This window comes from Mytilus trossulus, chromosome 13 (assembly GCF_036588685.1).
Source record: "Mytilus trossulus isolate FHL-02 chromosome 13, PNRI_Mtr1.1.1.hap1, whole genome shotgun sequence".
NCBI classification, from domain to species: domain Eukaryota; kingdom Metazoa; phylum Mollusca; class Bivalvia; order Mytilida; family Mytilidae; genus Mytilus; species Mytilus trossulus.
This window is the reverse complement of record NC_086385.1, coordinates 54,888,584-54,903,806: the sequence shown is the minus strand read 5'-3', so window position 1 is coordinate 54,903,806 and position 15,223 is coordinate 54,888,584. Positions and strand designations below refer to the sequence as shown.

The 15,223-nt window shown below is 35.9% G+C and overlaps 1 protein-coding gene across 1 annotated transcript; it reads right to left on the bottom strand.

Annotated features, from left to right (window-relative positions):
* Positions 1-7,111: 7,111 nt before the first annotated feature.
* On the bottom strand, positions 7,112-10,342 carry LOC134694491 (uncharacterized). The gene is made up of 3 exons (XM_063555503.1): positions 10,306-10,342; positions 9,151-9,291; positions 7,112-7,841 (listed from the first exon to the last, which is right to left on the bottom strand). Exons 1-3 carry the CDS (start codon positions 10,340-10,342, stop codon positions 7,393-7,395), a joined length of 627 nt encoding a protein of 208 aa, XP_063411573.1. The 3' UTR covers positions 7,112-7,392.
* Positions 10,343-15,223: the final 4,881 nt, after the last annotated feature.

Below are 15,223 nucleotides of genomic sequence, written 5' to 3'. Positions count from 1 at the left end.
CGGTGAATCGTACAGGGAAAGTGTCACACAAGAACCCTTGCATCAATTTTTTGAGGGGTTCAAAGGTCTTTTCGACATGCAACCCAGTTTACCTCTATAACTGTTCCAAGCTATCGTACTTATAATTGTTAATTTGTTCTCGTCTTGAAAAGGCAGGAAATATTTGCCTCTGAACATTACACAATCAATCAATCAATATATTATCGCTTCTACCGAAGAATATCTTTTTGACAGGTGCTTTACATCGGTACATATAGTCAAATGTTTAGAAGCGTGTGGATAGGGTTTACAATATAAAATAATTTAATCGTAAAAATGAAGAGTACAGGGGGTTAAATGACGCGAAAGATAATCAACACATAAAGAACAAAAAGGCATTGGTTAATAAAAAGTCAAAGAGAAATCATATACAAAATAAAGAAATGATGGAACACTTGTCAGACCCTGATTTAGGCGAAACTAGGTCCCGAAAAAGGTCATCCCCCTCAATGAAGAGTTCAAGGGGAAATAAATGAAAACGAAAGATAAGCAACACATAAAGAACAAAAAGGAATTGCCTAACAAAGAGTCAATAAAGAAAACTATATACAAGATATAAATTTAAAGAAATGATGGAACCCTGATTTAGGCGTGTATGTAAATATCATCCTTAGAACTTTTCACACCTATTATCCCTAACTGATGGTGGCTGACCTTTTCTTACTGTATTTATCCCGATATCATTAATTGTAATGGCAATGCTCACAACATTTCAATAAAAAATACTTAACTCGAATAACGATGTTCATTAGTCGTTTTAAGTGAAGAAAAACTCCATTATGAAGTATGATTTACTATAGTACAAATGATACGTTTGATAGAAAATCCTACAGGTTATCAATAATCAGGATGACAATGTTAGTTAACGTTCTGGACTCTATTTTTAATGCGTACATTTATGTTAAATTACGATAGTGATCAAGATAAATGAGAACTGGACTAGGGGAGAATATGGGGCACCGGGGTTAGTCATTTCTGTATATTTCATTTGCGATGATGTTGTTCTCTTTTTTTCTGTTTGTCCTTCGTCACGGATTTTAATCTGTACAATCTACATTCGTGGTTTGATTCTCGAAATTAGATGCGACAGAATTTTGATGTGAAAAGTACACGTGAGAGGTTAAGCGCTATAAAAACCAGGTTAAATCCACCATTTTCTACATTTGAAAATGCCTGTACCAAGTCAGGTATATGGCAGTTGTTATCCATTCGTTTGATGTGTTTTATTTTTTTATTTTGCAATTTCATAAGGAACTTGTCGTTTTGAATATTCCTCGGAGTTCAGTATTTTTGTGATTTTACTCTTGATACAATGAAAGAGTTGCCTTTGTATGTCACACAAAACAACAACATTATTGTGCTATGTACCAATTAATCAAATTAAGCTGGCGTTAAAACCGAAACCAGAGTGTGTTTATCATTCGTACTAATGGTTTTCGGTTGATTTTGATTTTCTCAGACTTCACCTGTCCCCGTCTTTCAATCTTTTCTTAAATTCACAGTATCCCATCACCGTATACATGTAATGTTTTTACTATTCCAACAATAGTATTATTGTTTATTGAAATAAATCAAAAAATTATGAACCCTGGAAAAAAACCTGAAACCTTAATTTTTACAGTTTCTGACAAAATTCATGTTGAGTATTTATTCTAAAGAAAATGTATGAAAAAAGCATTTAACTGAGTAAAGAGGTGTATGTTTTTTTCGAATATATTCGATTTGTGTAGAAAAGTGACGTTCTAAAGTGCAATTATTAACACAATTTATCAAAATACCCTCAACAGCAACATGTAAGATTTTTTTTTATACTCAAATATTAAACATGTTTTAAAAAAGAACTCTGAGTAAAAAAATATCTGAGACTTTTCTGATGGGGGTGTATTTTGATGAGAATAAAAAAAATCGAAAATTTTCAGACTGAGTAAACAAATATTTATTCAAGTATTATGGCGACGGGACCTGGACTCTTTATCTTAAAAAATATTGAGATTGGAAATGGGAAACATGTCAAAGAGAAAACAACCCGACAAAAGAGCAGATAACAGCCGAAGTCCACCAATGTGTCTTCAACGCAGTAAGAAAATCTCGAACCTGGAGGTTCTCCACAACTGGCCCTATCCTAAAATTGTGTACTACCTCAGTCAGTGAAAACAAACGTCACACTAAACCACCTTGAAGTTTGGTGTTTAGTTATACTGTAATATGAAAAAGATTTAGATATGTGCTGATATTAATGAAATATTAAGTGATTGACCGATTAATACTGAAAACTAAGATATCAGGTAAAAATACAGATACTGTGTTTTTGTTTCGTTTACAAAGCAAACAGCAAAACGTGGACACAGGACCTTTTCTTTAATCACCTTTTGTCGTTCACAAAGCAAACAACAAAACGTGGACACAGGACCTTTACTTTAATGACCTTTTGTTGTTCACAAAGCAAACAACAAAACGTGGACACAGGACCTTTACTTTAATCACCTTTTGTTGTTCACAAAGCAAACAGCAAAGCATGGACACAGGAACTGTACTTTAATCACTTTGTTTCGTTCACAAAGCAGTCAGCAAAGCTTGTACACATCACCTGTACTTTAATCACTTTGTTTCGTTAACATTGCAGACTGCAAAGCGTAGACACAGGACCTGTACTTGAATCAGATAAAAAGTGGACAGCAAAGGGTGGACACATGACCTTTACCTTAATCAGATAAAAAGTGGACAGCAAATTAAAGCGTAGACACATGACCTTTACTTTAGTCAGATAAAAAGTGGACAGCAAATTAAAGCGTGGACACATGACCTTTACTTTAGTCAGATAAAAAGTGGACAGCAATGCGTGGGCATAGGACCTGTACTTCAATCAGATTGAAAGTGGACAGCAATGCGTGGACACATGACCTTTACTTTAGTCAGATAAAAAGTGGACAGCAAATTAAAGGTTGGACACATGACCTTTACTTTAGTCAGATAAAAAGTGGACAGCAATGCGTGGACATAGGACCTTTACTTCAATCAGATTGAAAGTGGACAGCAAAGCGTGGACACAGGACCTTTTGTTTAATCAGATTGAAAGTGGACGGCAAATCGTGGACACTCCTCTACTTTAATCAGATTGAAAGTGGACAGCAAAGCGTGGACCAGGACCTTTACTTTAATCAGATTGAAAGTGGACGGCAAAGTGTGGACACAGGACCTCTACTTTAATCAAATTGAATGCAGACAGCAAAGCGTGAACACAGGACCTTTACTTTAATCAGATTGAAAGTGGACGACAAAGCGTGGACACAGGACCTTTACTTTAATCAGACTGAAAGTGGACGGCAAAGCGTGGACACATGAACTTTACTTTAATCAGATTGAAAGTGGACAGCAAAGGATGGACACATGACCTTTACTTTAATCAGATAAAAAGTGGACAGCAATGCATGGACACAGGACCTTTACTTCAATCAGATTGAAAGTGGACAGCAAAGCGTGGACACAGGACGTTTACTTTAATCAGATTGAAAGTGGACGGCACAGCGTGGACACATGACCTTTACTTTAATCAGATTAAAAGTGGACAGCAAAGCGTGGACCAGGACCTTTACTGTAATCAGATTGAAAGTGGACAGCAAAGTGTGGACACAGGACCTTTACTTTTATCAGATTGAAAGTGGACGGCAAAGCGTGGACACAGGACCTTTACTTTAATCAGATTGAAAGTGGACAGCAAAGCGTGGACCAGGACCTTTACTTTAATCAGACTGAAAGTGGACGGCAAAGTGTGGACACAGGACCTCTACTTTAATCAAATTGAATGCAGACAGCAAAGCGTGAACACAGGACATTTACTTTAATCAGATTGACAGTGGACAGCAAAGCGTCGACACATTACCTTTACTTTAATCAGATTGAAAGTGGGCAGCAAAGGGTGGACAAAGGACCTTTACTTTAATCAGATTGAAAGTGGACAGCACAGCGTGGACACATGACTTTACTTTAATCAGATTGAAAGTGACAGCAAAGCGTGGACACATGACTTTACTTTAATCAGATTGAAAGTGGACAGCAAAGCGTGGACACAGGACCTTTACTTCAATCAGATTGAAAGTGGACAGCAAAGCGTGGACACATGACCTTTACTTCAAGCAGATAAAAAGTGTACAGCAAAGCGTGGACACATGACCTTTACTTTAATCATATTGAAAGTGGACGCAAAGCGTGGACACATGACCTTTACTTCAAGCAGATAAAAAGTGTACAGCAAAGCGTGGACACATGACCTTTACTTTAATCATATTGAAAGTGGACGCAAAGCGTGGACACATGACCTTTACTTTAATCAGATTGAAAGTAGACAGCAAAGCGTGGACCAGGACCATTATGTTAATCAGATTGAAAGTGGACGGCAAAGCGCGAACACAGGACCTTTACTTTAATCAGATTAAAAGTAGACAGCAAAGGATGGACACATGACCTTTACTTTAATCAAATAAAAAGTGGACAGCAATGCGTGGACACAGGACCTTTACTTCAATCAGATGTAAAGTGGACGGCAGAGCGTGGACACATGACCTTTACTTTAATCAGATTGAAAGTGGACAGCAAAGCGTGGACCAGGAACTTTACTGTAATCAGATTGAGAGCGGACGGCAAAGTGTGGACACAGGACCTCTACTTTAATCAGATTGAAAGTGGACGGCAAAGCGTGGACACAGGACCTTTACTTTAATCAGATTGAATGCAGACAGCAAAGCGTGAACACAGGACCTTTACTTTAATCAGATTGACAGTGGACAGCAAAGCGTCGACACATGACCTTTACTTTAATCAGATTGAAAGTGGACAGCAAAGCGTGGACAAAGGACCTTTACTTTAATCAGATTGAAAGTGGACAGCAAAGCGTGGACCAGGACCTTTACTGTAATCAGATTGAAAGTGGACGGCAAATTGTGGACACAGGACCTCTACTTTAATCAGATTGAAAGTGGACGACAAAGCGTGGACACAGGACCTTTACTTTAATCAGATTGAATGCAGACAGCAAAGCGTGAACATAGGACCTTTACTTTAATCAGATTGACAGTGGACAGCAAAGCGTGGACACATGACCTTTACTTTAATCAGATTGAAAGTGGACAGCAAAGCGTGGACCAGGACCTTTATTTTAATCTCAGATTGAAAGTGGACGGCAAAGCGCGAACACAGGAACCTTACTTTAATCAGATTGAAAATAGACAGCAAAGCGTGGACACAGGATATTTACTTTAATCAGATTGAAAGTTTTCAATGACGGTCAGTGACAGACTCAGAGTGCGTGCCTACGCCACCGTATGATTGAAAAAAGTATTTAAAAAAAACAATAATTAGATACACCAATTTTTTTGATTCCCCCCCTCTTCTCCACGTACCATGTATCAGCACCACAAATTGTTCTTTTCTTATTTGTATATGTTTGGTTCCGTTACAAACATAGGTGTCTTAATAAGAAATAGAGGTTGGTGATTTGTTTAAATCACAATTGACATACCATTCATTGGAGAAAAGAAAAGACAAAACTGTGACATTTGGAGATATTTAAAAAGGTTTAACAACGTGGAAATTTTACAGGACTCTATGAATAAGTTTTATTCCGATTTCATTATATATATGAACAAAAAACAATTGAATACTCTATTGATTAAAGGTCTTTAAGCTATGACTTGATGCATTGTTTGTCAAAAGTCACTTATCGGTCTAGTCATCCACCTTAATGCTTTCAAAGTATGTTTTACAATTATTGTTACAGTACCATTTGTACTACACAAGATTGAACATTTTGAGCAATAAGTGTCTCGTCTGTTATGCTCGAGAACATAATAATCTTATTGTTTTACAGTTGGAAGGACGATCAAAACCAAAAAGGACATACAAAAATTATAATCCGGACAGGGAATCAGAGAAGAAAACCAACGGTCTAATATTTATTAAAAATGAGGAAATGTTATGATCCACATCAACAACTACTGAACATCTGGTTCATAACTTATCCGTGTTTATTATATAATACTTATTAGTTCATGTATCACGAATTTACATACATCATTTGCGTCATGTGTACTTTATTGCGATTTGGTGCATTATAGAAGTTACATGTTGTTCTCCAAACTATGCCTCAAAGAAAGCTACTTCGAATACACTATCACACCATTGGTATCTTACGTGTCTCAAAAAGGGCTACACAAGAATAACATGTCAACCCTTGTTCTCGTTCATGTCTCAAAGTGTGATAAACAAGAAACACATATCATACCCCTAGTCTTGTACGTGTCTCAAAAGGGGCTACAGAAGAAACATGTTTCGTAATTCTAGTCTCATATGTATTTTAAAAGGACTACAACAGAACACGTTTCGTTCCCCTGGTCTCATACGTACCGCAAAAAGGCTACAACAGTGACACATGTCATACACATGGTCTCATACTATCTCAAAAGGACTACACCAGAACGCGTGTCGTTTCCCTTGTCTCATACGTACACCAAGAAGGCTACACCAGTAACACATGCCATACCCCCGGTCTCAAACGTATCTCAAAAGGGGCTACAGAAGAAACACGTTTCGTTCCACTGGTCTCATACGTACCTCAAGAAGGATACACCAGTAACACATGTTTTATCCCTGGTCTCATACGTATCTCAAAAACGCTACACCAGAACACGTTTCGTTCCCCTGATATCATACGTACCTTAAGAAGGCAACATCAGTACATGTAACACATCTCATACCCCTGGTGTCATACGTATATCAAAAGTGATACGCCAAGACACGTTTCGTTACGTTACCTTGGTAGCATCATATCTCAAAAGGGCTCGTGTCGTGTCCCTGGCCTCGAGCGTGTCTAAGAAATGCGAGCCCGGAAAGACGTGTCGTTCTGAGGATATCGAGCGTATCTTTGGAAGTCATCACCAGAACACGTGTCGTACTCCTGGTCTGGGGCGTTTCTAAGGAAAGGTAAATAAATCAAAAACCCGGATAATAAAGAGATTTAAAATGATATATAATGTATAAAAATACATTTATTATATTGATAGACAGTTTTAAAAAAGAAATCTGACAAATAGCTTGTGATATGTCATCATATACAATGTAATAATATTTGACCAAAGTCAGTGGCAGATCAATGGATAGTGCGTAGCGGGAGTATTTCTTATGATGTATAATAATTTTGGGAATATACTCGTCCACAAAAAAATTTTAAATAAATATTCAGTTTTTTTCGGAAATTTCCATCCCCCTGCAAAAATCATAAATCCACCAGTTCCAACTGTTTCTTTTTTTCATTCATTAGGCGATACTCCGATGTAAAAAAAGTATGTAGCATACATTGCATTAACCCTTTTCAATAGGTGAGGTAATTTCAACTCTCGGGATATGATCAACACTGACGGGTCGTTTCAGTCTAGGTTGCGCCGCTGTCGGGACAAGGCCACCAGGAAGTACGGGTGTTGACACGCACCTTGCAATAATTTCAAATGGATTCTGATCTTTCAGTGATGGAGATGAGTCATTACTCCATGGAATGAATTTTTTTACTTTCTTTCGGAACGATTTAGATTTCTGTCTTTGTATAGGTTTGCATTCTTTGCATTTTTCTGCTGCTATTATTAAGTCCGGTTCACTATTTGACCTTTTGTGATTTTTTTTACTTCCACCAAAGAGACAACGTTTCAGTTTGGTAAATTTAGCTATTTCATCAGCACATTCATGTCGATTTGTAAACCTTGCCCATTCCTCTGCTGTTAATTTCCTGCCGTTATCACGGAGACGTGGGTTAGCACCTAAAAGTATATTAATATGAAATGGTGTGAACATAGTTGTCAGATTACTGCGAGTACTATAAGATCTGTTCATTGTGTCTTTTTTGTCGGGATGTATAAGTACCCGGCCACGTTCACTTGTATTTTAGTCCATCTTTTGTCCATGAGTTTAGCCTTTTTAAACTGATTTTTATACTTCGTTCTTATGTTGTACTGTCATACTACTGTCCCAGGTTAGGGGGAGGATTGGGATCCCGCTGTCATGTTAAACCCCGCCACATTATTTATGTATGTGCCTGTCCCAAGTCAGGAGCCTGACATACAGTGGCTGTTGTTTCTTTATATGTTACATATTTGTTTTTCGTTCCCTTTTTTTTTTTATATAAATAAGGCCGTTAGTTTTCTCGGTTGAATTGTTTTACATTGTCTTATCGGGGACTTTAATAGCTGACTATGCGATATGAGCTTTGCTCATTGTTGAAGGCCGTACGGTGACCTATAGTTGTTTATGTCTGTGTCATTTTGGTTTCTGGCGGACAGTTGTCTCATTGGCAATCTTACCACATCTTCTTTTATATCTATACAGATTTTACGGATTTTTTTATTTTTAGAATCAGTAAAAAAAAAGATGTGCATGAAGTATGAGTGCCAATGAGAAACTCTTAATTAAATATGATAAATTCCTTATGCATCTGAACCCGGGTCAAAATTCAGTGCTCTGGGGTTGTCCTTTCATTTTGAAGATGAATTTTATGTTGTTTCTCATGATTTATGCCGGGGCCTTCATAGCTTGCAATAAAATGATATTAGTTTTACTTATTGTTGAAGGCTAAATGATGACGTATGGTGGCTTATATACTCCTTTGTCTTTTGATGGATAGTTGTCTCATTTGCAATAATAATGCATATTTTGATATCAAACATGTATAATGAGCTATCATCATGCACAGGAATGATCAGATAAGCACAACAGTTTACGTTTTCTTTTTCTTCTTGCACACATAATGAGCACATGTAAACCTAATGACTAGAATTTTACACGTTAAACCCATGTAAACACGACGAACACAGTTTAAACTGTAAAAATATGTTAAAATAACACATTGAAAGAGCACTTGAAAACACAATGAACCCATGGTATTACGAGAAACACAAATGAACACATGTACATGTTAGCACAATGACCAGATTTTTATACAATGGACACGTGAACGAACACAATGCGCCATGTTAACACTATTAAAGAATAAGTATTAATACAATGAATACATGTAAACACACCATATGCATGTCAACAGAGAAGATGTATGTAAACAATATAAATACATACCTGCGAATAATATCAGTTTTGCACATGCTGTACGTCCTTGTATAGCAGACTTCATCAAAGCAGTAAATCCAGCTTTACTTTTTTGATCGACTTTAATTTTTCGGAAATCATTCAATAATACTTTTAGAATTTCTTTATATCCTACAAAATGAAAAAAAAATATGTTAATGTAAAGAAAACTCTCTATAAACGTTTGTTTTTCTTCTTGTTTCATTACGATGTCATTGGTAATAATAAATTTTCTCAACTTTCCAACAAAGTTATGAAATTTTATGTCGATGTAAGAAGATGTCAACGCACGGTCTTCGATATGTCATTTATAAAAGGCCCCCAAAACTGACTAGCGTAAAACCATTCAAATGGGAAAACCAACGTTCTTATCTCTATCAAAAAACGAGAAACTATTACATTTATTAACCATATTAACAAACGACAACTGCTGAACATCAGCTTTTGGAGTTGTTTTGAATTGAAAGGATATTAGTTATGGAAATTCATTTTTCCTAATTGTTTTTATAGATTAGATGGAGTAAATGAACGTGCTATGTCTTGTTGGCTAATAATCGGAAGAAAAATCACAACCAAGTATACCAGAAAGGTGGATACTAAGGTTATGATGGAAATTTGGTACTTTGATCAACATCAATATTAGTTTTGCAACATTCATCTATATTTATAGTAGTTAGTTTTTTTTACCCGTTCTTAAATCAATGCTTTTACCGCTCTAAATAACATGAAATAAGTTCAGTTGTCTATCGAACCTGAAAATAGTGTATTATCTCTCGGATTACTATGCGTTTTACATTTCCTTATACTTATATCAGCTGTGGAGGCACTTACAATAAATAATTGTCCTTCTCTATTACTTCTTAGTAGTTATACTTTCTACTATACTTTCTGTTTCGCATTTATATAATTAGTTATTAAAGGTACAGAGCTTATAATTTAATACACCAGACGCGCCTTTCGTCTACATACTCATCAGTGAAGTTCATATCAAAATATTTATAAAGCCAAACAAGAACAAAGTTGAAGAGCATTAAGGATAAAAAATTCCAAAAAGTGTAAGTTGTACGTTATTACGCCCTTATATCAGATTTAGCTTGTTCTTCCACCCTTATACAACATTATATACTTTCTCTCGCACTCATTTACCTGTTGAAATGTATCCTGCTTTATATTCAGTTTTCATCGTTTTCCGTCGAATTAATATTTAATTACTTTCCCGTACTAATATGTATACAGTGTGTACTTTCATGTCATATGGTATCTGGTTGTCAGTTGTCATATTGGCAATAACACCACATAGATAATGTGTCCTGTGTGCTAATATCATTTATTTGAGTTTTCTGCTGTTCTAATAACTGTATTTCTTATTTTTTGTTTACACTAACATCAGTGTGTGTTTTTTTCTCTCGTATTGATATTAATTTTTCTACTTCTTTATTCCTTATATATATTATCCCCAAGGTGAGGTTGACTAGGCAATAAAAATATCCTTGATCAATACTTGTTAGCTATTTTATCAATCGTTTGGTTGTGCAGGAGGCACAAGTTAGCAATCACGTCTGGTAAAATGGGTACATTGCAACGCATTTAACGCGTACACGTTAGAGGTTTAGCTAGCTAAAAAAACAGGTTTAATCCACCATTTTCTACATAAGAAAATGGCTGTACCAAGTCAGGAATATGACAGTTGTTATCTATTCGTTTGATGTTTTTGAACTTTTAAGTTTGCCTTTTGATTGGGGACTTTCCTTTTTGAATTTTCCATGGAGTTCAGTATTTTTTGTGATTTTACTTTTTAATCCAATTTGTTATTCTTATTTGGAATGTGGACACATGACCTTTACTTCAAGCAGATAAAAAGTGTACAGCAAAGCGTGGACACATTACCTTTACTTTAATCATATTGAAAGTGGACGCAAAGCGTGGACACATGACCTTTACTTTAATCAGATTGAAAGTGGACAGCAAATCGTGGACCAGGACCATTATGTTAATCAGATTGAAAGTGGACGGCAAAGCGCGAACACAGGACCTTTACTTTAATCAGATTGAAAGTAGACAGCAAAGGATGGACACATGACCTTTACTTTAATCAAATAAAAAGTGGACAGCAATGCGTGGACACAGGACCTTTACTTCAATCAGATTCAAAGTGGACGGCAGAGCGTGGACACATGACCTTTACTTTAATCAGATTGAAAGTGGACAACAAAGCGTGGACCAGGAACTTTACTGTAATCAGATTGAAAGTGGACGGCAAAGTGTGGACACAGGACCTCTACTTTAATCAGATTGAAAGTGGACGGCAAAGCGTGGACACAGGACCTTTACTTTAATCAGATTGAATGCAGACAGCAAAGCGTGAACACAGGACCTTTACTTTAATCAGATTGACAGTGGACAGCAAAGCGTCGACACATGACCTTTACTTTAATCAGATTGAAAGTGGACAGCAAAGCGTGGACAAAGGACCTTTACTTTAATCAGATTGAAAGTGGACAGCAAAGCGTGGACCAGGACCTTTACTGTAATCAGATTGAAAGTGGACGGCAAAGTGTGGACACAGGACCTCTACTTTAATCAGATTGAAAGTGGACGGCAAAGCGTGGACACAGGACCTTTACTTTAATCAGATTGAATGCAGACAGCAAAGCGTGAACACAGGACCTTTACTTTAATCAGATTGACAGTGGACAGCAAAGCGTCGACACATGACCTTTACTTTAATCAGATTGAAAGTGGACAGCAAAGCGTGGACAAAGGACCTTTACTTTAATCAGATTGAAAGTGGACGGCAAAGTGTGGACACAGGACCTCTACTTTAATCAGATTGAAAGTGGACGGCAAAGCGTGGACACAGGACCTTTACTTTAATCAGATTGAATGCAGACAGCAAAGCGTGAACACAGGACCTTTACTTTAATCAGATTGACAGTGGACAGCAAAGTGTGGACACATGACCTTTACTTTAATCAGATTGAAAGTGGACAGCAAAGCGTGGACCAGGACCTCTATTTTAATCTCAGATTGAAAGTGGACGGCAAAGCGCGAACACAGGACCCTTACTTTAATCAGATTGAAAATAGACAGCAAAGCGTGGACACAGGATATTTACTTTAATCAGATTGAAAGTTTTCAATGACGGTCAGTGACAGACTCAGAGTGCGTGCCTACGCCACCGTATGATTGAAAAAAGTATTTAAAAAAAACAATAATTAGATACACCAATTTTTTTGATTCCCCCCCTCTTCTCCACGTACCTACGGGGCGCCGAATGGGACTCTTGTGGTTTTGTACTCAAAATTCAATTTTGTACGGACAAAAGTGACTTATATTCAACAAAAATGAGTTCAGTTTAACAAAATTTGTATCATACTACAAATTTGAAATTTTGTATGATCAGCGGACAAAGTCACTTTTGTCATGACAAAATTCATTTTTGTTACACAGACTTGACTTTTGTTACCTAATTTGAAAATTGAGCGACAAAAGTCAATTTTGTATTTAAATTAGTTTAGTTTGGTTTCTGTGAACTAATTTGCATACAAAATCGACTTTTGTTACACAAAATTGACTTTTGTCTCAACAAAATTGACAAAATTGACTTTTGTCTCAACAAAATTGACAAAATTGAATTTTGTCTCAACAAAATTAACAAAATTGAATTTTGTCTCAACAAAATTGACAAAATTGAATTTTGTTTCAACAAAATTGACAAAATTGAATTTTGTCTCAACAAAATTAACAAAATTGAATTTTGTCTCAACAAAATTAACAAAATCGAATTTTGTCTTAACAAAATTGATTTTTGTCTCACGAAAGTCAATTTTGTCTCATAAAAGTCAATTTTGTTGTTACAAAATTGAATTTTGTCATCACAAAAATGAATTTTGTCGTCACAAAATTGACTTTTGTCTCAACAAAATTGACAAAATTGACTTTTGTCTCAACAAAAATGACAAAATTGACTTTTGTCTCAACAAAATTAACAAAATTGACTTTTGTCTCAACAAAATTTACAAAATTGACTTTTGTGTCACAAAAGTCAATTTTGTCTCACAAAAGTCAATTTTGTCTCACAAAAGTCAATTTTGTCTCACAAAAGTCAATTTTGTCTCACAAAAGTTAATTTTGTTTCACAAAAGTCAATTTTGTCTCACAAAATTGAATCTTACCGTACACAATTGACTTTTGTGATTTAATTTCCATATCAGGTAACAAAAGTCAATTTTGTATGCAAATATGTTTATATTTGCATACCTTTAAGACAAAATTGACTTTTGTCATGACAAATATGAATTTTGTCTACAAAAATGAATTTTGTCATGACAAAAATGAATTTTGTCTACACAAATGAATTTTGTCATCACAAAATTGAAGTTCTCACAAAACAAGTCTGTAGCACATAGTTTTGTAAGACAAAAATGATTTTGTTATGACAGAATTGAATTGTGTACAAAACCACAAGAGTCCCATTCGTCGCCCCGTAGTACCATGTAACAGCACCACAAATTGTTCTTTTCTTATTTGTATATGTTTGGTTCCGTTACAAACATAGGTGTCTTAATAAGAAATAGAGGTTGGTGATTTGTTTAAATCACAATTGACATACCATTCATTGGAGAAAAGAAAAAAAAACACTGTGACATTTGGAGATATTTAAAAAGGTTTAACAACGTGGAAATTTTACAGGACTCTATGAATAATTTTTATTCCGATTTCATTATATATATGAACAAAAAACAATTGAATACTCTATTGATTAAAGGTCTTTAAGCTATGACTTGATGCATTGTTTGTCAAAAGTCACTTATCGGTCTAGTCATCCACCTTAATGCTTTCAAAGTATGTTTTACAATTATTGTTACAGTACCATTTGTACTACACAAGATTGAACATTTTGAGCAATAAGTGTCTCGTCTGTTATGCTCGAGAACATAATAATCTTATTGTTTTACAGTTGGAAGGACGATCGAAACCAAAAAGGACATACAAAAATTATAATCCGGACAGGGAATCAGAGAAGAAAACCAACGGTCTAATATTTATTAAAAATGAGGAAATGTTATGATCCACATCAACAACTACTGAACATCTGGTTCATAACTTATCCGTGTTTATTATATAATACTTATTAGTTCATGTATCACGAATTTGCATACATCATTTGCGTCATGTGTACTTTATTGCGATTTGGTGCATTATAGAAGTTACATGTTGTTCTCCAAACTATGCCTCAAAGAAAGCTACTTCGAATACACTACCACACCATTGGTATCTTACGTGTCTCAAAAAGGGCTACACAAGAATAACATGTCAACCCTTGTTCTCGTTCATGTCTCAAAGTGTGATAAGCAAGAAACACATATCATACCCCTAGTCTAGTACGTGTCTCAAAAGGGGCTACAGAAGAAACATATTTCGTAATTCTAGTCTCATATGTATTTTAAAAGGACTACAACAGAACACGTTTCGTTCCCCTGGTCTCATACGTACCGCAAAAAGGCTACAACAGTGACACATGTCATACACATGGTCTCATACTATCTCAAAAGGACTACACCAGAACGCGTTTCGTTTCCCTTGTCTCATAAGAATACACCAGTAACACATGTTTTATCCCTGGTCTCATACGTATCTCAAAAACGCTACACCAGAACACGTTTCGTTCCCCTGATATCATACATACCTTAAGAAGGCAACATCAGTACATGTAACACATCTCATACCCCTGGTTTCATACGTATATCAAAAGTGATACGCCAAGACATGTTTCGTTACGTTACCCTGGTATCATCATATCTCAAAAGGGCTACACTAGAAACACGTGTCGTGTCCCTGGCCTCGAGCGTGTCTAACAAATGCGAGCCCGGAAAGACGTGTCGTTCTGAGGATATCGAGCGTATCTTTGGAAGTCATCACCAGAACACGTGTCGTACTCCTGGTCTGGGGCGTTTCTAAGGAAAGGTAAATAAATCAAAAACCCGGATAATAAAGAGATTTAAAATGATATATAATGTATAAAAATACATTTATTATATTGATAGACAGTTTTAAAAAAGAA